The sequence below is a fragment of the Carassius auratus genome, unplaced genomic scaffold (assembly GCF_003368295.1).
Source record: "Carassius auratus strain Wakin unplaced genomic scaffold, ASM336829v1 scaf_tig00016864, whole genome shotgun sequence".
Classification (NCBI taxonomy): Eukaryota; Metazoa; Chordata; class Actinopteri; order Cypriniformes; family Cyprinidae; genus Carassius; species Carassius auratus.
In genome coordinates, this window is record NW_020524713.1 from 14929 (window position 1) to 38799 (window position 23871).

The 23871-nt window shown below is 36.8% G+C and overlaps 1 protein-coding gene across 1 annotated transcript in view; it reads left to right on the forward strand.

Moving 5' to 3' along the window:
- The window catches only part of LOC113075330 (protein unc-13 homolog B-like), a 37869-nt gene extending 14863 nt beyond the window's left edge, over positions 1-23006 (forward strand). Inside the window, 24 exon segments of the mRNA XM_026248033.1 lie at positions 1618-1733; positions 1859-2022; positions 4051-4201; positions 5087-5155; positions 5246-5335; positions 5442-5582; positions 6512-6642; positions 6732-6817; positions 6904-7030; positions 7111-7207; positions 8335-8478; positions 9007-9084; positions 10107-10184; positions 15907-15927; positions 16202-16290; positions 17257-17403; positions 17489-17612; positions 17923-17973; positions 18882-18959; positions 19050-19197; positions 19553-19609; positions 20349-20441; positions 20534-20693; positions 22295-23006. Coding sequence (XP_026103818.1) covers positions 1618-1733; positions 1859-2022; positions 4051-4201; positions 5087-5155; positions 5246-5335; positions 5442-5582; positions 6512-6642; positions 6732-6817; positions 6904-7030; positions 7111-7207; positions 8335-8478; positions 9007-9084; positions 10107-10184; positions 15907-15927; positions 16202-16290; positions 17257-17403; positions 17489-17612; positions 17923-17973; positions 18882-18959; positions 19050-19197; positions 19553-19609; positions 20349-20441; positions 20534-20693; positions 22295-22580 — 2726 coding nt within the window. The 3' untranslated portion in view covers positions 22581-23006.
- The last annotated feature ends 865 nt before the right edge of the window (positions 23007-23871 follow it).

The following is a 23871-nucleotide window of genomic DNA, read 5'->3' on the forward strand; positions in this document are numbered from 1 at the left end:
CATGCGTCTAAGATTTGTGTGTATACTCCATTACCCATGTCTCCCATCCTGACAGCACATCCCTTCTCGCCCAATTACCTCAGTGTGCAGTGGCCCAGAGGCCTCCAGGACGTCCCAACCATGAAATCCACTGTTCCAAATAAACTTGTATTTCTGTCTCTCACTCTTGCTTTTTTCACATTTGATTATTATTCTGATGTAATCTAGCCTTTGTTTATTCTCTCATTTCTGCTGTGCTCATTTGTAAAGGCTGTTCAACCGTTCTGATTGTTTTTCCTCTGAATCTCTGGCCACCACATCTGCTGTAACAATTATTCTCAATAGCAGTAATTCAGCTTCATGTCCTCTTGTCTGTTTCTCACCCGTATCGTCCTCTCTCTCTCTCTCTCTCTCTCTCTCTCTCCCTCTCTCTCTCTCTCTCTCTCTCTCCCCCTCCCTCCTTTGAAGCTGATATCTTCCCTTGATTATTATGTAGCCCACTCCAGTCGGAAATTCACCACTTAGCCGACACATATAAATTATCCCAATAATTTGCCTGTCAGGGGAAATGGTTAGGGAAAGAAGAACCCAGTGTTTCTATTAAAAAAACCTCCTAAGGATTTATCAGTTTGGAGAGAGAAAAGCTGAATATAAAATATGAAAATAATAAACATTGATTGTAAATTGTCTTTTAAGTACAGACAACCCTGTGACTACACATTCTGTATTTATGCACCAAATTGTTTCCTATAGTGTTGTTATTGTTAACTAAAACTATTTTTTATAATTAAAAGATAGCAGACATTTTTATGAGATAGTAGATAATTTTTAATAATGAAAATGTTTAATGAACTTTTTTTTATTTTTATAATTTTGTTATTGCAGTTTCATAAAATCAAGTCCAGGAACATGGTCTAAAAAAATCTGATTATTCAAATATAGCTAGAACCAGTTGTGTCTAACTAGTACTAGATAAAACTATCATAACCAAATTATTTTCATGACGTTCGATTATGATATCTGCTCTGAAACAATCCTTCCATCCATATTATGTAGAAATGAAACGCACATCAATAAATCCAAATTTGTAGTTCTCAGTATAGTCAACGTGAAAGGCTAACCTATTCATTGTACTTTATTATACCTGAAACTATCAAGTGAATGAAACGATTCCTTTGGCAATCACCACTAAAGAGAGTCCTTTGGCAAGTTATTTTTATTGTGGGCACACACACACACACACACTCACTCACACAGACACACACACACACACACTCACTAGGGCTGCACGCGAAACCATTTTAGGTGGAGCAGCATTTACTACACAGAGCCATTGTTCACTGACAAGCTGCACAAAACCACGATCATATTTTGCACGCTTTGCGCAGCTTGTCAGTGAAAAACGGCTCTGTGTAGTAAACGCTGCTCCATCATACACGTGTAGAGATTTACAGCTGATTACAGAACCAGCTTTACTGACAAGATGTGCATTAAATATCCCATGCAATTTATTGTGCATCCCTAACACACACACACATCCTATCTAACCCTGAGCAGCTATTTTTACTGCACTGTTCCCTCGGGTTAAATATGTCTGCACATATAGTAATGATTCTACATACGTATCTCATGCCACAGAGAAAAGAACGGACAAGTCTGCTGTTTCTGGTGCCATCCGTCTTCAGATCAGTGTGGAAATTAAGGGTGAAGAGAAAGTGGCCCCCTACCATATCCAGTACACCTGTCTACATGAGGTAGAGCAACACAAGCAGCTCACAGACTACCAGTGTCTGCATTAACCATGTACAGATCTCTCATTATCAGTCAGTGGATGCTGCTCTTTTAGTCACTAATATTTAGCCTCTGCTCTTTCTTGTAGAACCTCTTTCATCACATCACAGATGTCCTCGGTCAGGGTGTGGTGAAAATCCCAGAAGCCCGTGGCGATGATGCCTGGAAAGTCTACTTTGATGATGTGCCACAAGAAATAGTGGATGAATTTGCAATGCGCTATGGGATTGAATCCATCTACCAGGCCATGACGTATGTATTAGTCCACCCTCCATACTATCATCAGTTGCTGTCATATATCTTCATTCTGTCCACTAGGCCATCTGTTTTACTTTGCTGCATTCTTACTGATTTTTCATTTATTTTTTCTTACGTTCACATTTTATCTTTCTTTTCTAAGCACGATGCATGATGCACACCACTTTGTTGCTTTATCAGAACAGATTGTAACATTACAATACTCGTTTACCAAGATTTGGATCCTTTGCAGTATATGGGTGCCATCAGAATGAGTCTAAACAGCTGATAAAAACATCACAATAATCCACAAGTAATCTACACCACTCCAGACAATCAATTATCATCTTTGTGAAGGAAGTGTTATTGTGGATTGTGGACTCTTGCTTTGGCCGAAGGAGAAAGTTTAAAGTAAAAACATCTTAATGATTTATTTGATTCTTATGAATATGTAGCTTTTCACTGATTGCTTGTGGATTATTGTGATGTTTTATCAGCTGTATGGACTCTCATTCTGACGGCACCCATTCACCCAATGAGATCAATTACCGATGGAAAATATACAAAGCCATATTTCTGAAATAATTTTATCAGTTATCGATTTATCAATTATTTTATCTTTCATACTGTAATACACAATTATGCTTAACTTAAAGGTATGAATCACCCAAAAATCAAAATTTTAATCATTTTCTCATCCTTATGTCGTTCCAAACCATAATACTTCCTTAAAACACAAATGAAGATATTTTTGGTGAAACTTCAGGTGTATGTCCCTCCATTAAAAGTTTGGTTAACTAAGAAAGAAATCCAAAAAGGGCATAAAAGTGTCGTAATACGAATCCATGTGGTTTTGAATCCACATTAGTTTTAATGTGCTTTTTACATATAAACTTGAGAAAGGTTGTGAGCTTTTGCACACATTATAGGTCAGCTTACCTGATAATCGTAACGAAGCAGCAGCACACGACAAGAAATTATGGCAAGTTTTTAGCATCTAAATAAACTACAGCCCCACTATAATAACTTTGCCAATCAGTAAAGGTGAGCTAGGGATGAATAAATGTAGTGTTCGCCATGGCAGTATCTGGATCTTGACTAGCAAGGGCAGTAAAGAAATGAACTCCTGAGTGCTGTTCATGTCTGTGCTTGTTAATGGCTTGAGTGTGAGTCAATCTCGATCAGGCTTCTGGAGTGTGAGGAGATGCTCATTAACGGAGCACATCGCTCAAATAAAGCACACGCAAGCGACCATATCTCACACCGAATGGGCCACAAGGCCAGTTGGAGCACTGACAGATCCATCTAGCCAGCCAATCAGCAGTGATTTAACTAGGTGCCTCTTATGCAGACCTTTTGTAGAAAGCCATTGCCACTGAGTGAGAGCCAAACGTGTAGCGCTCATCTCAGTTCAGTGTTTTGTTTTGATTGATTTATTTTGCCATGTGCGAACTGTTTCGCTCTGTTTACTAAAAACTGTATATTTAATATGTAACAAAAACAATAAAAACGAATAAAAATTACAGAAACACAACAAAATGACATTCAAAATATTAACAATAACAATAATATCAACTGTATTATCAATATAATGTCAGTCATACTAAAATAACTGCTTATCAGCAGTTTGGCATGTTGCTAAGCTGACTGTGCAGTACAAATATTATTGATTGCATTTAATAAATTAGTAATTGAATTGCATGTTAATTACACTGAGCTATTGTTAAGTTTATTTATAATGAATATTTCTGTTGCCTTGCCTGCCATCTTGGATGTATTTTTTCACTGAGCTTGTTGCAGTGCATTCTGGGATTAAAAGAATAATTTCGATGCTGCTTTCAAAATGATCTAAAGACTGCATTTTTGAAGAGAATATGTTCCTTTTAGTACAGACACGCTTTTGTGTCAGGACTGTAAAAGCTGCCAGGCTAGGTTTTGGAATCGAGTGATTGTCTTTTTTTTTTCACAGAGTGGATATATAGTGGATGTGTTTGAATTGAAGCCCTTTTATCCTCTGCATCTTCCTCCTCTTTGTGCATACAGGCACTTTGCATGTCTCTCGTCTAAGTATATGTGTCCCGGGGTCCCTGCTGTGATGAGCACCCTGCTGGCCAACATCAACGCCTACTACGCCCACACCACTGCATCCACCAATGTCTCCGCTAGCGACAGATTTGCTGCATCCAACTTTGGGGTATGTTCAAATGAACCAAAAGAACACATACATATCGGGGGTATTCTGAAGGTCTGTTCACATCGTCTTGATTTTTACATATAAAAAAAATTACGATTTTTAATTTTATTTTAGATTGCAAGTCATTAATTATGGTAGCTTTTTTAAAAGAATAAGCATGTTTAAATGTAAAACATGCTGTCATCAAACTAAAAATCACTGAACATGCTTTCAATATTCAGACCTTCTGATCATTTCTGAAACCTAAAGCTCTGTAAATGGAAGAAGTACAGAAGATGTACGGAAGATATTTCTACATTTTGTTCATCGTGAGACTTTTCATATAAGGACTTAAATAGTAGACATAGTTTCAATGTGTCAGCACTAAACCAGTGAGCATTTTAAGCTCCTCATTCAGGAAATAGTGCAAAATCGAAAGACCATTTTGAAAACTGAGGTGTCTATTGTGGCAGATTTTTGTCTAAGTACAATACCATGGGATTCACCATTCAGTATCACCATTATAGATTGGAACACTTCAGCTGCAAGCTGTTATTATAGTGTCAAGACAACTGTGTCAGTTGTCTGATGTTATTCTAACAGTAAGTTGTCTATTAAAAATATGCATGTTAATGCCATGTTTTCTTTAGCACTTGGAGTGTTAGTTGACTCAAAATCATTACTTACTCAAGCTTATGTTGTTCAGTTTGAATTACAGCAAAAATTGGATTTTGATGTATATTATAAATCTCTAAAAAGGACCAAAAAGCACCATAATGTATCTTATAAATATTTGTCCATAGGTCTTGTGCACTATATATGTATGTGTCCAGATGCATTAGCTAAATATTTCCAGTCCGTGTCCTGGATGATTGAAAAACTTTCTTAATTTTTCTCGTTTTGCAGAAAGAAAAGTTTGTCAAGCTTTTGGATCAGCTGCACAATTCCCTGCGCATCGACCTCTCAATGTATCGAGTGAGTGTTGGTGGCATAAACAGTTTTTTTTTTTACATTTTCATTTTAGAGCTTACATTGGTGATTGTCAGTGACTTTTCTCTTTCTCAGAACAACTTCCCTGCAAGCAGTAAGGAGCGTTTACAGGACCTCAAATCTACTGTGGACCTCCTGACCAGCATCACCTTCTTCAGAATGAAGGTAAAGAAGAATTTTTTTTTTTATTCGTTTCAATCCTCAATCCATATATTCCATCAGTGCTCATTTTGTCCTTCATTTCTACTGTCTTCTGTCTCACTCTGGACAGGTCCAGGAACTGCAGAGTCCCCCGAGAGCCAGTCAGGTTGTGCGAGACTGTGTCAAAGCCTGCCTCAACTCCACCTATGACTACATCTTCAACAACTGTCAAGACTTGTACAGTCGCCAATATCCTCAGATCGGAGACACGGTTAGACAAGCGCTCTTTTACCACCCAGCATTCATGACTGTAACGCTTTGTATTCCCACAAGACTTAAAGCTAAAGTGTGTCATCTCTGGGCCAGAAGCTTCACCAGACAGTGTGAAGACACAAAGCCATTGATGCTCTGCTGGGCTGTTGAGGATGCTTAAACACACTGTTCACACAGAATGTCTTCTTTTCTGTCCACTGTGCTACTTTTCCATTGTTTTTCTAAGTAAACATGCCCTAGATGGACATGTTTGGCTGTCGTCTCGTCATCTTTTGTAGCGTTTAGCTACAAAGTGCCTCACTTGAGTTTGAAAAAAATAGTTTTTTTATAATTCTCATGAGAGATAAACATTGAATTACTTGCACTATTATAATTGTATTTATTATTACGCTCTATTTATATTAATTATTGCTTTTATAATGATAATAATAATTATAGTATTTAGAAATATTTAGAATTAGCTTTTATTTGATTTTTTATATATTTCAGTTTTCACTTTAGTTCTTGTCACTTTTGTTATTTATTTAAATATTTTATCAATGTTTTTAGATTTTTTTTTTATTACTACTTAATTCAGAAATTTCTCAATTTCTTTTCATTTCTCTTTTTCTTTTTTAAATTTCATGTAATAGTTTGTCATTTTCTTTTAATTCAGCTTTATTACAATTAACAAAACTCAAGTTTTTTTATTGTAAAGTTTAGTTAACAGTTAAAGTGCAGTTTACACATTAAATATCAAATGTCACATCACCTTTAAAATCTACCTTTTTGATCATTTAAAATACCAGTTTAGAATATAATGTATTTATATACTGTAATGTAATTCACATTTGAATTTGAATTTAAATGTACAGTAATTAAAAGTTTAATCATAATTAATTATTTTACTGTTAATCAAGCAAATCATTCTTGTTTTCTTTTGCTCAGCATAAGGAGGAGTGCACTCCAGAAGATCAGGGCCCAAGCATCAAGAACTTAGACTTCTGGCCCAAACTCATTACTCTGATAGTGTCCATCATTGAGGAGGACCGTAACTCCTATACACCAGTCCTTAACCAGTAAGTGTGCACACAAACCTAAATACATAGTCTGTATCCAACTCTACTGTCCTTCCATCATGTGACACTGTGTTCCTGTTTCTCTACAGGTTTCCTCAGGAGCTGAATGTGGGAAAACTGAGTGCGGAGGTCATGTGGAATCAGTTCTCTCAGGACATGAAGTACGCCATGGAAGGTCAGTACCAATTTGGTTCATTGATTGGGTGAATTGGTGATGATTTTTGTTGTTGTTGTTCATATTCACATGTTCTTTTTCTACAGAACATGAAAAACACCGGCTGTGTAAGAGCGCAGACTACATGAACCTGCACTTCAAGGTCAAATGGCTGTATAACGAATATGTGAAGGATCTGCCAGCTTTCAAGGGAGTTGTTCCCGAATACCCCACGTGAGTGAGCTCTTCAAGTCATTCAGAAGTAAAAGCATATTCTATTGTTGTTTGTTCACATTATGTCTTGCCATTTCCAGGTGGTTCCAGCAGTTTGTGCTGCAGTGGCTGGATGAGAACGAGGATGTGTCCATGGAGTTCATGCATGGAGCCCTGGAGAGAGATAAAAAAGACGGAGTAAGATGTTTTTCAGTGCAATTCCCCTCTAATAGCCTTTTGTCTTTCACACGTTTTCATCACAGAAGTGTTTCTTGGCCATTATGATGCTCTTGTGGCCACAAACTGGCCATTTTGCTGTTTAACCGTCTAAAAGTTTTGCCATTTGCAAGTTTCTCAATAGCAGTTATATTAATTTTAGGTCATCTGTACAAAAATGAGTTTCTTCCTGCTTGTTAAAGGAACAGTTCACGAGACAAAAAAAAAAAAAAACATTATACATATGCTGACAGTTTACTCACCCTCAGGCCATCAAACATGGAAATGAATTATTTCCTAATATGAACAGATTTGGAGAAATGTAGGATTACGTCACTTGTTCACCAGTGGATGCTCTGCAGTGGATGGGTGCCATCAGAATTAGAGTCCAAACAGCTGATAAAAAATCACAGTAATCCACACCACTTCAGTCCATCAGTTAACATCTTGTGAAGTGAAAATCTGCATGTTTGTAATAAACTAAACCACCATCAAAGCGTTTTCAACTTTAAACTGTTGCTGCTGGCTAAAATACAAGTGCTTTATTCATAATTTTGCTTTTCCTAGTGAAAAAGGTCTCTTGTCTGAATCAGGAGAGCACTACGCACAGATCAAGCACTGTTTACAAGTGAAAACAGTCCAAAGAGACAAGAAAGGACAGTTTAAAATTTAATGATGGGTTTGTTTCCTACAAACATGCAGCTTTTCACTTCACAAGATGTTAACTGATGGTCGTGAGTGGTATTTGTGGATTATTGTGATGTATTTATCAGCTGTTTGGACTCTCATTCTGACGGCACCCATTCACTGCTGAGGATCCATTGATGAGCAAGTGATGTAATGCTAAAATTCCCCAAACCTGTTCTGATGAAGAAACAAACTCTTCTAAATATTGGATAAATCTTGAGTAAATTTTCAGCAAATTAGATTTTTTGGGTGAACTATTCTATATAAACAAAACGCATTATCCTCATACCTACATAATGAGGGATACTCATGAAAATTGTCCAGTAATTGTGCTACAGTATTTAAATAAAGGTGACCTGATCTGTCCTGACACACATCTGAATGGACATGTCTTTTAAATAACTCTTGTGTCTCCTGTACAGTTCCAGCAGACATCAGAGCATGCTCTCTTCTCCTGTTCGGTGGTGGACGTCTTCACCCAGCTCAACCAGAGCTTTGAGATCATCAAGAAACTGGAGTGTCCCGACCCCAAAGTCTTGGCCCTCTACAGCCGCCGGTTCGCCAAGGTGGACCAGCGTCCTTCCTAATCCGATTACAAATAGATTCATGTCAGAACAAATGTCGGCTGTCAGAGTATTATCTTGTTTCGAGAATTATCTGTGATTTCTGAGAGAATGGCCCTGTTTTAGCCAAAGGGCATCTCAGTGCAGAGCAAATGAAGAATATCAGTGAAGCAAAAACATTTGTCTGAAAGAATGAGATTCTATTGTAATCAAATGAAAATGCTTAATGCAGCTCTTTCCATTAAGCTTCAGTCAGTCCCCAGACTAAGTCTGGCAAGCTTCTCTGAGAGAAATGCATAGCTCCCTCAAGAATCTTTATCGGACACGTGGAGAGCTCATTGGGCTGATGTCCAGCAGTTTTATGGTAGTGCAAACAGAGCGCTGAGTGCAGAGATGAGCCCCAGAGAGTTTCTACTAGATTCCCTGAAATGTTAGCCTGCTTTTTCATTTGTTTGCTTGGTAATGCTATTACCAAGACATTTTGACGTTTGAAAAACGTTAAGCTCAGTTCTTATTTCTTTGTCTTCACAGACCATTGACAAAGTTCTGCTACAGTACAGTGCCATTTTGAAGAAGAGCTTCCCGTCCTATTGTGATAAGGAGAAGATTGTAAGTCATTCTTCTGGTAGTTAAGGATGACATTTCTGTTAGTTTGTCTAATAGATGTCTCTTTGTCTTTGCTCTTTCATTTGTGAAGTACTTTATATTGACTGTATGCATATTTATGTGAATGACATAATATACAGTATATGAAGATATATGAAGATATGCATTACATATATATTATTAATAATATACTATATACTATAAGACATTTAAAAAGAGCATATGTGTAAGTGTGTGTATACACATTAATGTTTTAGAATATGTGACCCTGGACACAAAACCAGTCATAAGGGTAAATTTTTTGAAAGAAGAGTAAATAAGCTTTCCATTGATGTCTGGTTTGTTTGGACAGGACAGTATTTGGCTGAGATGCAACTATTTGAGAATCTGGAATCTGAGGGTCCAAATCTAAATATTTAGAAAATCACCCTTGAAGATGTCCAAATGAATTCTTAGCAATGCATATTACTAATCAAAAATTACGTTTTGATATATTTATGGTAGGAAATGTACAAAATATCTTCATGGAACATGATCTTTACTTAATATCCCAATGATTTTTGACATAAAAAAAAAAAAAAAAAAATTATCATTTTGACCCATACAATGTATTTTTGGCTATTGCGTCAAATATACCCCAGGGACTTAAGACTGGACTTGTGCTCCAGGGTCATTTATGTGTATGTATATGTATATGTATATTTATATTGATATATACTATTTATTCCTTATATTGATATTTATTCCATAGATTGATTTTAATTATATTATATTAATAATTGTATTAAGTTGATAAATATTTTAGGGTTATTTTTTTTATTATTATATTTTAAATAAATCTGTAAAAATGATTTTATCTATTATTTATTTTTAAAACAAATGTATTTTATTTTTGCCCACACCACTGTTGATATTAAAATATTTGCCTACATTAAAACACATTTTGTGTACAGACTACACTGTACATTAATGTTTATTGTCATCTTTTCTAATAAATCTCTCTGTGTCTTTCTCGTTGTCCTCAGCCATGCGTCTTGATGAATAATGTCCAGCAGCTGCGTGTCCAGCTTGAGAAGATGTTTGAGTCTATGGGTGCCAAACAGGTAGGAGAGCAGCAGGGGAAGGTGACCTTCCTTAAGCAAAGTCATTTGTCCTCTCCTCATTTGTCTGGGACATCAGAGGACATCAGCGGCCTGTTGTCTCTCTGCATATTAAGAGAACTCTCCCTGTTGTATCCAGATGGGCTCGATGCAGCGTGCTTGTTTTATCATTTATATATGTCGATGATTTGCTTGCAGGATATAAATAATTTTACATCCTGGATTTCAGCAGGATATAAATAAAGCGTTCTAGTCAGGGGTTCCACAACTGATTTTTACTTAGATAATTTCTTTATGACTTTAGGCGTTTTGGCTGATGTTAAAGCAGTATTTGTGTCTTTTCTCCTCAGACTGCCACCGAGGAAGCCAGGGTATGACTAGAATTTAAATCTCTTTAGATGATAGGAAAAGTAGAGCAGTTTTTGAGTTATATTTGAGATTTTTTCATAGACGACATGATTGCAGACTCTAAAAATACTGTATATAAAGCAAGTGATTAACATTATTTTTTTTAAAATAAAGTTGGATGCAGTAGTGGACCTTAAGGAGGAGGAGGAGGAGGTGGGTACACAGTGTCCCAAAATACACACACTGTATCTATAAAGTATGTGTGTTCCTAAAGAAACGCCATGGACACTGATGCTCTGAGAGATACTTATTATTACACTTTCTTCTGTGATTAATCAGGTTATCGAGGAAAATGTGAAAGATGGCGAGGTGGGTAAAAGTAGGCTCTGCTCTGGCTATTTACCGTAACTCTAATCTAGTGAAAGCACATAGAATTAAAAAGTAGCTGCTTGTGTTGTGCAGTATATTATAGAATTAATGCTTGATTAGAACCCAGGTGATTTAGAATTAGTTCGGTTCTATTTATTCGGGGAGGATGAGAGATTGTGTGTGTGTGTGAGAGTTGAGGCATTAGTTGAGTCCGTGTCTCAGGGTGATTAGTAAAGGATTAGTGAAGTCTTACGTGCGTTTCTGTGCATGAGACAATGACATCGGATTCTCCACATTGCTGATCTGTTTATTTTCCATTTACTTGATATTGTATTATTTTCTTAGATTTGTTGGACAGCAGGACAGATAAATCCCAGTCTCGCATACAGGTTGTTGTAGTTGATTAAATGCTGTCTTTTAAAAACTAGTTGGATGATTTTTTGTAATTGACAATTTGGAGTTTACATCATTTATGTTCAAAAGCTGAATATTTCCGAAAAGGGATGTTGTAGGTATTTTTATTTATTTTATTTTTTACTTAAAAACAAGAAAAATGTATTAGGATTAGGGGTTTTAGTATTACTGCATGTTATGAAAAATAGATAGTGTAAAATGTAAAGTGTAGAAGGTATAAAAAAACAAGTGAATTAAAAAAAAAACCATTTATGTAAAATTGTCTTTACCTCATTGGAAAATTGAAAGTGTTAAATATATATTCACTCACCTTTATCTGAAAACAAATACAAAAATAAAACATGAATTCATTTTTTTTAATTATAACCTTTTAACATTTCCTCAGGATGAAAGTCTTAGTATATTATGTACTTCTCAAAAACATTCAGCAGGTTTTAATTGTTTTTTATGCACTGGAAAACTCGTAAGCTAGATAACAGATTACTTGGATTACTATAGGTGCTTCTAAAGGAGCTTTTCTCATTTGCATCCACATTTCGGGATGCATGTGTCTCAGAAAAAGACCAGAATCAAATGTATCTCCGGTTTACTCTACAAGGACGTCTGTCGGCCTGATATCTCCACAGCACACTGGTTAGGAAGGTGCTATAATGGCAGGCTTGTATTTGTATGGTGTCCCACATTAGCTTCAGTCTGACTGTGTGATGTGGCTTCTGTCCCCAGCTGGAAGAGAGTGAGGATGAGGAGGAAGAGTTACAGGAGGTTTGTTATTGGGATTATCGATGCTGGATTCATGCTTGTTGTTTCATCCGTTATTGTCCTTTTAATCCAACAATTTCCCAAGCGCCCCGTTCCAGCCCACAGACTCGCCGCTGTCCCAGTGATCAGCCGTGTCTGAACTGTGTGTGAACTCCCATCCATGCCTCAGCCCCTTTAACACCGGCTCACTGTGACCTTCATCTCGTGTCTGTGATTTATAGGGGAATTTATTACATTCAGGAGAAAACTTCACTTCATGCCCTCCACAAATCTCAGACCCATAACAGACAGTCAGAGTACAGACTACATTTCAAATCAATAAAGGCTGAACAAATAATAGCCAGGGTTATACTGTATGCTAGCTCTTATGTAATTTGGGGTCACTAAGATTTTTTTATTTCTTTTTTTAAGAATAATATCTTTATGCAGCAAAGATGCATGAAATTAATCAAGTGACAGTAAAGACATCAATGCGTTACAAAAGATTTCGAATAATGTTGTTCTTTTGAACTTTCTACGAATCCCAAAAAATCCTGAGAAAAATAGCATTATTGTTACCAGAAAAATATTAATCAGCACAGCATTGATAATAATAAGAAATATTTCATAAGCGCCAAATCAGTATATAAGTGTGATTTCTGAAGGAGTAATGATACTGAAAATTCAGCTTTGCATCACAGGAATAAATTACTTTTTACCATATAGAAAATTATACATTTCAAATATAAATTTTAAATATATATAGTAATAACATTAATGTTTTACTGTTGTTTTTTTTTATTAAATAAATGCATTGGAGAATAAAAGGCTTCTTTCTAAAACATGGTTGGTTTAAAAGTGGTAGTTTATATAAAAAAAAATGTATACACCGAGCAAAATTATAAACTCAACACTTTTGTTTTTGCCCCCATTTTCGTGAGCTGAACTCAAAGATCCAACACTTTTTCTATGTACACAAAAGGCCTATTTCTCTCAAATCTTGTTCACAAATCTGTCTAAATCTGTGTTAGTGAGCACTTCTCCTTTGCTGAGATAATCCGTCCACCTCACAGGTGTGGCATATCAAGATTGTGATGAGCATGATTATTTCACAGGTGTGTCTTAGGCTGGCCACAATAAAAGGCCACTCTAAAATGTGCAGTTTTATCACACAGCACAATGCCACAGATGTCGCAAGTTTTGAGGGAGCATGCAATTGTCATGCTGACTGCAGAAATGTCCACCAGAGCTATTCCCGTGAATTGAATGTTCATTTCTCTACCATAAGCCATCTCCAAAAGCCTTTCAGAGAATTTGGCAGTACATCTAACTGGCCTCACAACTGCAGACCAGATGTAATCACACCAGCCCAGCATCTTCATCTCCAAGATCGTCTGAGACCAGTCACACGGACAGCTGCTGCAACAATCGGTTTGCATAACCAAAGAATATCTGCACAAACTGTCAGAAACCATCTCAGGTTATGGTATGGGCAGGCGTATGTTATAGACAACGAACACGGGTGCATTTTATTGATGACCTTTTGAATGCACAGAGATACCATGATGAGATCCTGAGGCCTATTGTTGTGCCATTCTTCCACGACCATCACCTCATGTTGCAGCATGATAATGCATATTTATTCACATAGTTAAGAAATATCACAAGAGCAATAGTGGAATATCACATGAGTGCAAATGTGGTTCATTTCTTAATCCACGTTTTAAACTAATTTGGTGAACCATTTGGCGAGTTGAACCATTGGCCATAGTCGCTTTGAAGTGTTGGCTTTGAAGTGGTGCTGCACAGACCGATCGGTGAATGATATCAAAATACCGCGAGAGCAATTCAAAAGCACAAGGAGCTGTCTGCTCTCTAAGCTCTTGCGGTTCTTTGATGTCACACTGTCGGTCTGATGGTGATAACACACCATTCATAAAGAACCCTTTACTTCACTCCTGAATGAATCAGCCATTTGAACGAATCAAATGAATGAATAAATGACTTAATCCTTAAGACATTTACCACCACCTACTGGCAGTTTTATATCATTTCATAAAAGAAACAATTCAATATTTTCATAGTAATAATAATAAAATAAATTATTAAAATTATAGTTCACCCAACCAAAAATTACAATTCTGTCATCATTTACACACATGGTCCAATATAATACATTATATCAAACAAAATATTTCTTGCTGAACCAACTTTTTGTAATTTTTTTTTTTTTGATGCTTTGCACAACAATGACTTTAAATTATCTTTTCTCCAAATCTGATGTGCGATTTAATTCGATTAATTAATCACCACATCATGTAATTAATTCGATTAAAAAATGTAATCACTTACAGGCCCTAAACTGTACACAATTCCTGGAAGCTGAAAACATCCTAGTTCTTGCATGGCCACCATATACACCGGACGTCACCCATTGATCATGTTTGGGATGCTCTGGATCACGTATACAACAGTGTGTTCCAGTTCCTGCCAATATCCAGCAACTTCACACAGCTATTGAAGAGGAGTGGACCAACATCTACAGGCCACAATCAACAACCTGATCAACTCTAAGAGAAAGAGATGTGTTGCACTGCCTGAGGCAAATGGTGCTCACACCAGATACTGACTGGTTTTCAGACCCCCTCGGATCCCCCAATACAGTAAAACTGCACATTTTACAGTGGGCTTGTATTGTGGCCACCCTAAGACACACCAGAGCAATAATCATGCTGTCTAATCAGCATCTTAATATGCCACACCTGTGAGGTGGATGGAGCAGTGCTCACTAACACAGATTTAGACAGATTGTGTGTACATACAGCTCATTAAAAATGGGGGCAAAAACAAAAGTGTTGTGTTTATAATTTTGTTCAGTGTATGTTAATCTAAAAACTATGTATTTATTGTTTGAACTGTAAACCCCATCTAAAAATAAACCAATATTTAGTTTAACATCATGAGGTGAACTAAACCGTTTTCTCACTAGATGAAAAAAATAAATTCTATTCTATTCTGTACCCTGTTCATAGAAAGTCCCTTTTGGAGTGCCATCTTTTCATTTTTAATATTCACTCTTTTTAACCATCACTGTAGTGTTGCACAGTTGCACTGTACATTTATTGAATGATTGACACATAAAAACAGATTTTGATAGATTTTTTTCCCCCTCAACCCTGCACATAGATGGACATCTCAGAGGACAAGGTGTGTATCGAGTCCATTGAGTCAGAGAGTGATTAATTTGTCCCTGAATTAAATTTTTAGCATATTACACATTCAGATATTCATCTTGTTTTGCACTTGGTACATAATTCTACACCGTTTCATTATATCTATGAAAAGCCTCAGAAAGCAGACAGGGAGCAGAAGGTGAGACTCAGACTTGTTTCTCACTCACAAGTCGTTTGATATCTGTTCAATCAATCCCTTTGATAGATCCAGGTTGTGTCTCAGCCTTCCTATTGGTCCAGAAATCAAGAAAAATAAATCTCGATTTCATTGAAAGAATGAGAGATTGTTCATTAGCATGTCCAAATGTTGAACTTGAACTTGACTTGAACTTGTGACTGGTTGATTGTGGTTGGTACTTTGGGCCAATAGGATGGTCGTAATCAAATGACCCTGACTTTTATTCCATACGATTGGGGAACATGAAAGCAGTAGTATTGCATCTGCAGTAAACACTTCCTAGATATTATAAACCACAAGTATTCCCTAGTATACCAGAATAACTAAATCCATAGCTCCTCCTCCCCTCAGTCCTGCTCATAAGTCTGGTTATATTTATTGGGTTGTGACATGATTGTTGAAATGACTAAAAGTGAAACATCCCTTTACTTTGCTCTTTCTGAAGGTGGCGGTCAGCAGGAACCAGGTGGGTTACACAGTACATGTGTGTTTGAGAGCTCATAAACCATTCACTTATACAGCAGAGGGCTCCAGTTCGCTCTTTCTTCATTTTTTCCCTTCTCCTCTCACTGGGACTCTGTGAATTTTACAGGCTCTTTGGCCCCATCACTGTTTTTTTCACCCACTCTGACCTGTTATACCATCACATCGGTGTTATGAAGATGGTGTTTGTGCATCGGGTGGTGTGACTGTGGACAGCTGAACTGATCAGAGCTGTTTGTGTGTCTCTCTTTGTGTAGTTGGACACAGAGGCCAGTGACCTCCTGAACGATCTCCAGGTCAAGCTGAACAACGTCTTGGACGAGCTGAGCAGCACCTTTGGAAACACGTCAGTGTTCATGGATCATATACATATTGGTTAATCACATAAAAATTTACATATTATAAAACCCAAAACAACTAATTCAGAAAATATGTTTTACATAAAGGAAATTAAGCCTTTTCTGACATTTCTTTTATGAGAATTAAGCATATTTCCCCCATTTTTTTACATTTCTCCAATTTTCATTTAAAATATTATTAGTTTTAATTTTCACTTATTTTTTTTTTTTAGTGTTACCGTTTTTACTGTGAGTTTTTTTCTTTAAAAATTATGTAAAAAGCATAGTCTATAATTGTCTGTTTCTTCTGCCGTCTTTAATTTATAATAAATATATTAAATTAATATAAATGCAATGTATTCAGAATAAATTAAAGGTAGCAAAAAAACTGATAACATTTAGTTTACAAAATTTCAATATTTATAATGGTTTCAGTAATTACTTCAGTTTATTTATTTTGGGTTATATTAATGATAATTGGGAGGAATGTCAGCTTAGTGAAAATTTTATTCTCATTACTGTAATAAAGTGTTTGTATTGTGACAAAACATACTGATGTAAATGCTTAAGAAATGAGTAAGCATAATATAATTTGCATTATAATTATTATTCATGTTTATTATAATTAAGAGAATCCGAGAGGATGCTTAATTGTCATGAAGACAAAAACACGATAAAGAAATCTCAGTTAGACGAACAGGCTTTATTTTCTTCATACAAATTCCTTGACCGGTTTCATTAGACTCATCCACTTTTGCGATTAAGTTAAACGTATGTACAGTAGGTCATTATTATATACTCTAGCTTTCTTGCTCTTGAAATGAATGTAGGCTGTAGTCTGGCTGGCATCATATCTCAAGATCTCTGTTGCGTAAAGATCAAACTCTCATTCATTTCACACTTTTTTGCACAACTCTTCTTACATCAGTCTAGCATGTTTCTTCTCATCACTGAACTCTGATGTTCCTCTGTAGTTTCCAGAGCCGCATTGATGACTGCATGCGTCAGATGGCCAGCCTGCTGTACCAGATCAAGGGTCCCGTGAACGCCAACACACGCAACCAGGTGGAGGCCGACTCTGACAACATGCTGCGGCCACTGATGGACTTCCTGGATGCACAGTGAGCCGATCTCTCCTCACCTGTACAGAAACCATTATTACTGTACCTGAAGCCTGTCCTGATTTGTGTGTATGTTTGCGAGCAGTCTGATGCTGTTTGCCTCGGTGTGTGAGAAAACCGTGCTGAAGCGAGTGCTGAAGGAGCTGTGGAGAATTGTGATGAACAGTCTTGAGAAGACCATCATCCTTCCCCAGGGCAATGACACCTTTGTAAGACCTGTATGACTGGATGGATGTCATTTTTCCCAGACAAAACTGCTTAAGATGCTTTGACTTTTTATTATTTAGTCCCTTACAATGGTATTTTGACCCCTAAATACTTAATTTTAAGAGCAAATGACTCGATGGTAATTAAAAAAATATATATTTGCCTGGAACCTTTTAAATGTTTCCTGTTTCAAGTCTTTAATGTGTTTTCATTGATGATCTCCTAATGTTTATACTTTAACATGTAACATCCATATGTAAAGATTTCTTTGCCCACTCTCTAACGCTGTAACGTTTTATCTCTTCCTGGCAGGGAATGATCTTTTCAGCAGCTAAAGAACTGGGTCAGCTCTCCAAACTCAAGGTACCGCTTCAGGCTTCTTTAATCCAGACTATGATCTTTAAATCGGCTCAGAGCTCAGCAAGAGAATAGAAGAGCCTCGGTTTAAATGCTATCTACATGTTTCTGTACCATCACATGCTTAAAACTGTTTGCTTGTAAACAGAATATCCAATCAAACCTTTGGCCTGAATTTCTCTGTATTTCTAACACCACTTTTCTTGTGATTGTGATTTGTATATGCAGCTTGTGACTTTATATCTCACAGTTGCAACCTTATTTCTTATAATTGAAACTTTTGTTCTCTTAATAAACGCATCTTCTTTTTTATTTTTATTAGTTCATTCTTATAATTGATTATTTTTTTAATAATTCGTTCCCTCATTTTAAGTGAACTGTGCACTCAATGTAATAAATCATTACTAAATTTTGTGCTCAATATAATATTTTCCCCTTATTTTAAGTAAATCTTGCACTCTTAATAATAATTTGTTTCCTAATTTTAAGTAAATCCTGCGCTCAATGCAATAATTTGACCCCTCTTTTTAATTGTGCGCAAAAAATAATGATTCATGCCCTCATTTTAAGTAGATCGTGTGCATGACAGCAAATGTAACGAATCATCATTTTGTGCACTGGATTTACTTTATAAATTAGTAAATGGTGCGCACTATATGTATATATCTATATTTATTTTTTTTTGCTGCATGAGATGTTCAGAGCTCTGTAGAAAAAAGTTTCCATGGTTTTCTGGTGTCAGAAATAAATGTATACTAGCACCACTACTTATATTTACAAATCATTGAGTGCATTTATTCAGTCATCTATTTAGTATTGACATACTCCCGTGGCTAAACCAACTGATTTTGATTTGATTAGTATTAGAGGACATTTAATCTTCTATGGGTTTTTGATGTTACTTGGCTCTGTAGGATCACATGTCTGGTGAAGCTAAAAGCTTGACGCCCAAGCAGTGTGCGGTCATGGATGTGGCCCTTGATACCATAAAGGTATAAATATCATTTTCTTTACACGTTCATGTTGTTTCATAGGAGTGGTGTGTACACATCTAATATTTGATTATTTGCTATCCACTTTAGCAATACTTCCACGCTGGAGGAAATGGTCTGAAGAAGGCCTTTCTGGAGAAGAGTCCTGAGCTGTCCTCGCTGAGACATGCACTGTCCCTCTATACGCAGACCACCGACACACTTATCAAGACGTTTGTCACTACTCAGCATGCTCAAGGTGACACATCCACTCGCATTTAGTCATCATTTACTCCTTATGTTGTTGTGATCCTGTATGACTTTCTTTTTACTGTGGAACATAAAATATAATTTTTCATATCTTTATTTCATATTGTTGGATCTTTTAGAGATGAGTTTGTAAAACAGTACACTAGGTGGCAGTATTGAGCTGTGGATTCATTAGTGTATTCTTTTGTACTGAAACTTTCTCTTCTTCAAACTGTATCTGTCTGTAACTTCTTGTCTACTGTCCATGGTTCTCTGCTGTCGTTGTTACTGTTCTGTCTTGTTTTTAACGCTTTGCTATTGAACTTTCTCTTCCAATGCTTTTCTGCTTCTGTCTCTGCCTCAAGTGCATAATGGGAAGGGTATGAGGATAACATCTAGTGAGAAAATACAGCCGTCTAGGGGTAGGTCACCACAGACTCCCTGAGACCCAAGTACCCTCTCACGAATAATCACAGCCCCCTCTCCAGATTTGTTCCTAGATGTGTTTTGGCTGTGAGCCCGGAGTTGCTACTTGCTTTTTTTTTTTTAAAGGTTGTATTAGTGGTATTTTCATTCTAGAGAGCATTTGATTGGACAAAAATGTTGACATGTCCTTAAGTGCAGAATGACATGTCAAAATATCTGTTGTCCTGGAAATTTTTTTTTTGAAGCACACTATCATCTAGATGCTAACGTGGACTAAAATCCGCAAATAATTTCACATTTCTTCACCCAATGAGCTCCCACTGTAATGTAGGCTCTGTGTTCCCATCGTCATTGTCATTACTTCCTTTTTTCTGTAAATTTGGACACAAGCCCAGCTAGTACATCTTTCCTTAAGTTTTTCTTAAAAGCTCCACCATGCATGTGAAGACTGTGTTTTACACTATGTGTGTACCATGTGTAAATTTGTGTATCATGTTTTGGGGAGTGATTTGATTAGCTAAACCTGTCCTCATTTAGGAGACATTTTAAGGATGTTCTCATTTGTAACAACAAGATAAAAAAAATACAGTTAATTTTTTGTTAAATGCAGGGTATTATCTGTGAGGGTTAGGATTGGGCTGTAGTATATATATAAAAAAAAAAAGTTGTCTGTGCAATGTCACCGCAAGTAATGTTTGTGTGTGTGTGTGTGTGTGTGTGTGTGTGTGTGTGTAGGCTCGGGAGTTGATAAACCAGTAGGGGAAGTGTCCATACAGATCGACCTCTTCACTCACCCGGGCACAGGAGAGCATAAAGTTACAGTTAAAGGTAATTTTAATTGTATTTTTGCCATGTTTAAGCAAGCTTTATCTGTCCCACAGGTGTATTTTCTGATGGCTAAATTACATTTCTTTTTCTAGTTGTGGCTGCTAATGATCTGAAGTGGCAGACGTCTGGGATGTTCCGGCCATTTGTGGAGGTCACCATGATCGGCCCTCATCTCAGCGACAAGAAGCGCAAGTTCACCACCAAATCAAAGAACAACAGCTGGGCGCCCAAATTCAACGAGACCTTCCATTTGTGAGTGCAAATCCTAGCCATTCACCACTAATGAGATTAATGAACAACAGTACATTAAACAATGATGTACGAGGGAACAAATAAGACTACAAAAAACCTCTATCTTTCACATTTTTTTTAAAAGAAAAAAATTATCATTGTAAAAATATTTCCAGAACACCAAAATAAAACATTTGAAGGCTGAAAAGGCATTACAGAGTACATGGATGGGTGGATGAACAGTAACTGATCGATGGATGGACAGATAGATGGGTGGATGGATGGATGGACAGATAGGCAGATTGATGGATGGACAGATAGATGATGAGTGGATGGATGGATAAAAAGATAGATGGGTGGTTGGATAGATTAACCAATAAATGGTTGGATGGATGGACGGACAGATGGATGATGGATGAACCGATAGGAAGATCGATGGATGGATGGACAGATAGATAGATGGGTGGTTGGATGGGCGAACAGATGGATGGATAAACAAATAAGAAGATCGACGGATGGATGGGTGGTTGGATTGTTGGGTGGATGGATGGATGAACAAATAAGAAGATCGACGGATGGATGGGTGGTTGGATTGTTGGGTGGATGAACAAATTGGCAGATAGATGGATGGGATGGACAGATGGGTGGGTGGCTGGATGGATGACAGATATGTGGGTGGATGGATGGACAGATGGATGGGTGGATGGACAGTTGGATGGATGGATGGGTGAACCTGATGGGTGAATGGATAAATGAACAGATAGATGGGTGGATGGATGGATGGATGGATGTATATATATAAATGGGTGGATGGATGGATGGATGGGTGGACAAATAGGTGGGTGGATGGATGAACAGATGGATAAACCGATGGATGGAAGGTTGGGTGGGTGGTTGGATGGATGGATGAACAGATGGATGGACAGCTGGATTGGTGGCTTGATGGATGAACAGATAGATGGGTGGATAGATGGACAGATGAATATATGTGTGGGTGGGTGGATGGATGGATGGGTGAATAGATAAATTAAAAGATAGATGAGTGGATGGATAGAAAGCTGGATGAACAAACAGAAAGAAGGATGGGTGAACAGATAAATGAACCGATAGATGAGTTGATGGAAAGATGGATGGATGAATAGATAGACAGATGCTTGGGTAGGTGTTTGGATGGACAGATAGATGAATGGATGGATGAACTGATGGATGGGTGGATGAATAAATGGATGAACAGAGACAGGTGGGGTGGGAAGTTGGATGGAGGAACAGAAGGTTGGGTGGAATGATATGAATGGGCGGATGGACAGATGAACTGATGGGTGGATGAATTGATGGATGAACAGATACACAGATGGGTGTGTATTGATTATTGCAATTTTAAAAAGAAAACAAAACACTCTAAAATATTATATTATTAAATATGTATTTGCCAATATTGGACATTTCATTGTTCATTTTAGTTTTTAGTCTTTTTTTTTTTTTCAGACAAAATTATATTTATATAAATGTAGATTTTCAAGTATTATGTGTATGAGCAAGAAATATTTAAATCTGCATTTATTGCTGGAAACCGAGAATGACTACTAGTGAATCAAACTTGCACCTTCTCTCTCTCTGTGCAGTATTCTTGGGAACGAGGATGGGCCGGAGTGTTATGAGCTGCAGGTGTGTGTGAAGGACTACTGCTTCGGCCGTGCGGACCGTGTGGTGGGCATCGCCGTCATACAGCTGCGTGATGTCGCACCGAGGGCCAGCTGTGCCTGCTGGTGTCCACTGGGCGCACGGATACACATCGATGACACAGGCCTCACCGTCATGCGCATCCTCTCCCAGCGCTCGGGCGATGAGGTGGCCAAAGAGTTTGTGAAACTCAAGTCTGAGACACGCTCGGCCGAGGAGGGGAGGTGAGGACGTTCCTACAGCAGAAGACAATCTCAGACTAGACAAGGATTGGCTGGATGTCAACACTGTCACCTTTTTTGTGTCCACACCAATGTTTTTGCTGCCCACTGACACCCACAGAGAAGGCCATGTGACATGTTTTATATGTGTTAGTTTTAACAGTGGATGAGGCGGTGGGGGGTCAACTAGAAGAAAAGACTGAAAACAATATTTTTTCTTCGTATATTGATATAGAGAAAACACTCACACATCCAGCCACTAACACACTGGCAAAAGACTAGTTAGGTTAGATACCAATAGTGAGGGATAGACAAACAGTCCTAAGTTGTATCGTGCCAAAATTTAGTCTAATTTCGTTTGTTGTCCATTGGATATTTTTTTCGATTATTCATATGGGTGAATCTCATGAAAACATTTAGCTCAAAAATTAAATGTACAATTAAATTAATATACAATATAATTAAATATTACAAGAAATATAATTCAAAGAAGAAATTATTACATTAAATGAATAAAATAAGAATTTCAATATTACATTTATAATAAATAAAAAAAAATTTATTGTACTTTTGGAATTATTTTCTTGACTAAGTTAATTTCCTTCTGAAACTCTCGTATTTATTTATTAATTGTTTTACTTATAATTGCAATGGTGATTTTGTTTTTTTTAAGCAAGTAAATAAAATAAAATGTAATTGCTTTTATATGAAAGGACTGTGCTTTTATATGAATATGACACTTTGATAAATAAAAAATATAAATAAATAATATCATAAAAATAATATAAATCAAATAAATGTATTTTACAATGGAAATAATCTTAAATTATTAAAAATAGAGTAAATAGACTTTTTTATTTTGGAGATCAACTTTGCCCCAGACATTTTTTTATGAAATGCATCCATTTTCAGTGTTGTGATAAATTGTAATCATTGCAAAAAGTAAAACCAGACATGTCTATCCCTCACAAAAATGTTTTCAAGAAAAAAATGGTGTCAATTCCTGACTTCAGGTCCTTTGACATCCAACCAGTAGATGGCGCTGTGAGTGTACTGGCTCATTATTTTGATAGAATAGAAATTCCACATCCATTCGTGCACACTTTCTCTGTAAACACCTCTTTTGTAATGTGTTCATTGCCTTATTTTGTTGATGCTGTGAATGTGTCAAGTTGAAATGTAATGATTATGATTGTTATGAACATTGCGGATCTAGAGGCAGTGTTGGTAGGCTATGGGCCAGATCTTATTCACTTAGTGTTGTGGAGTGATTTTAATATAGAGAGATATTAAATACA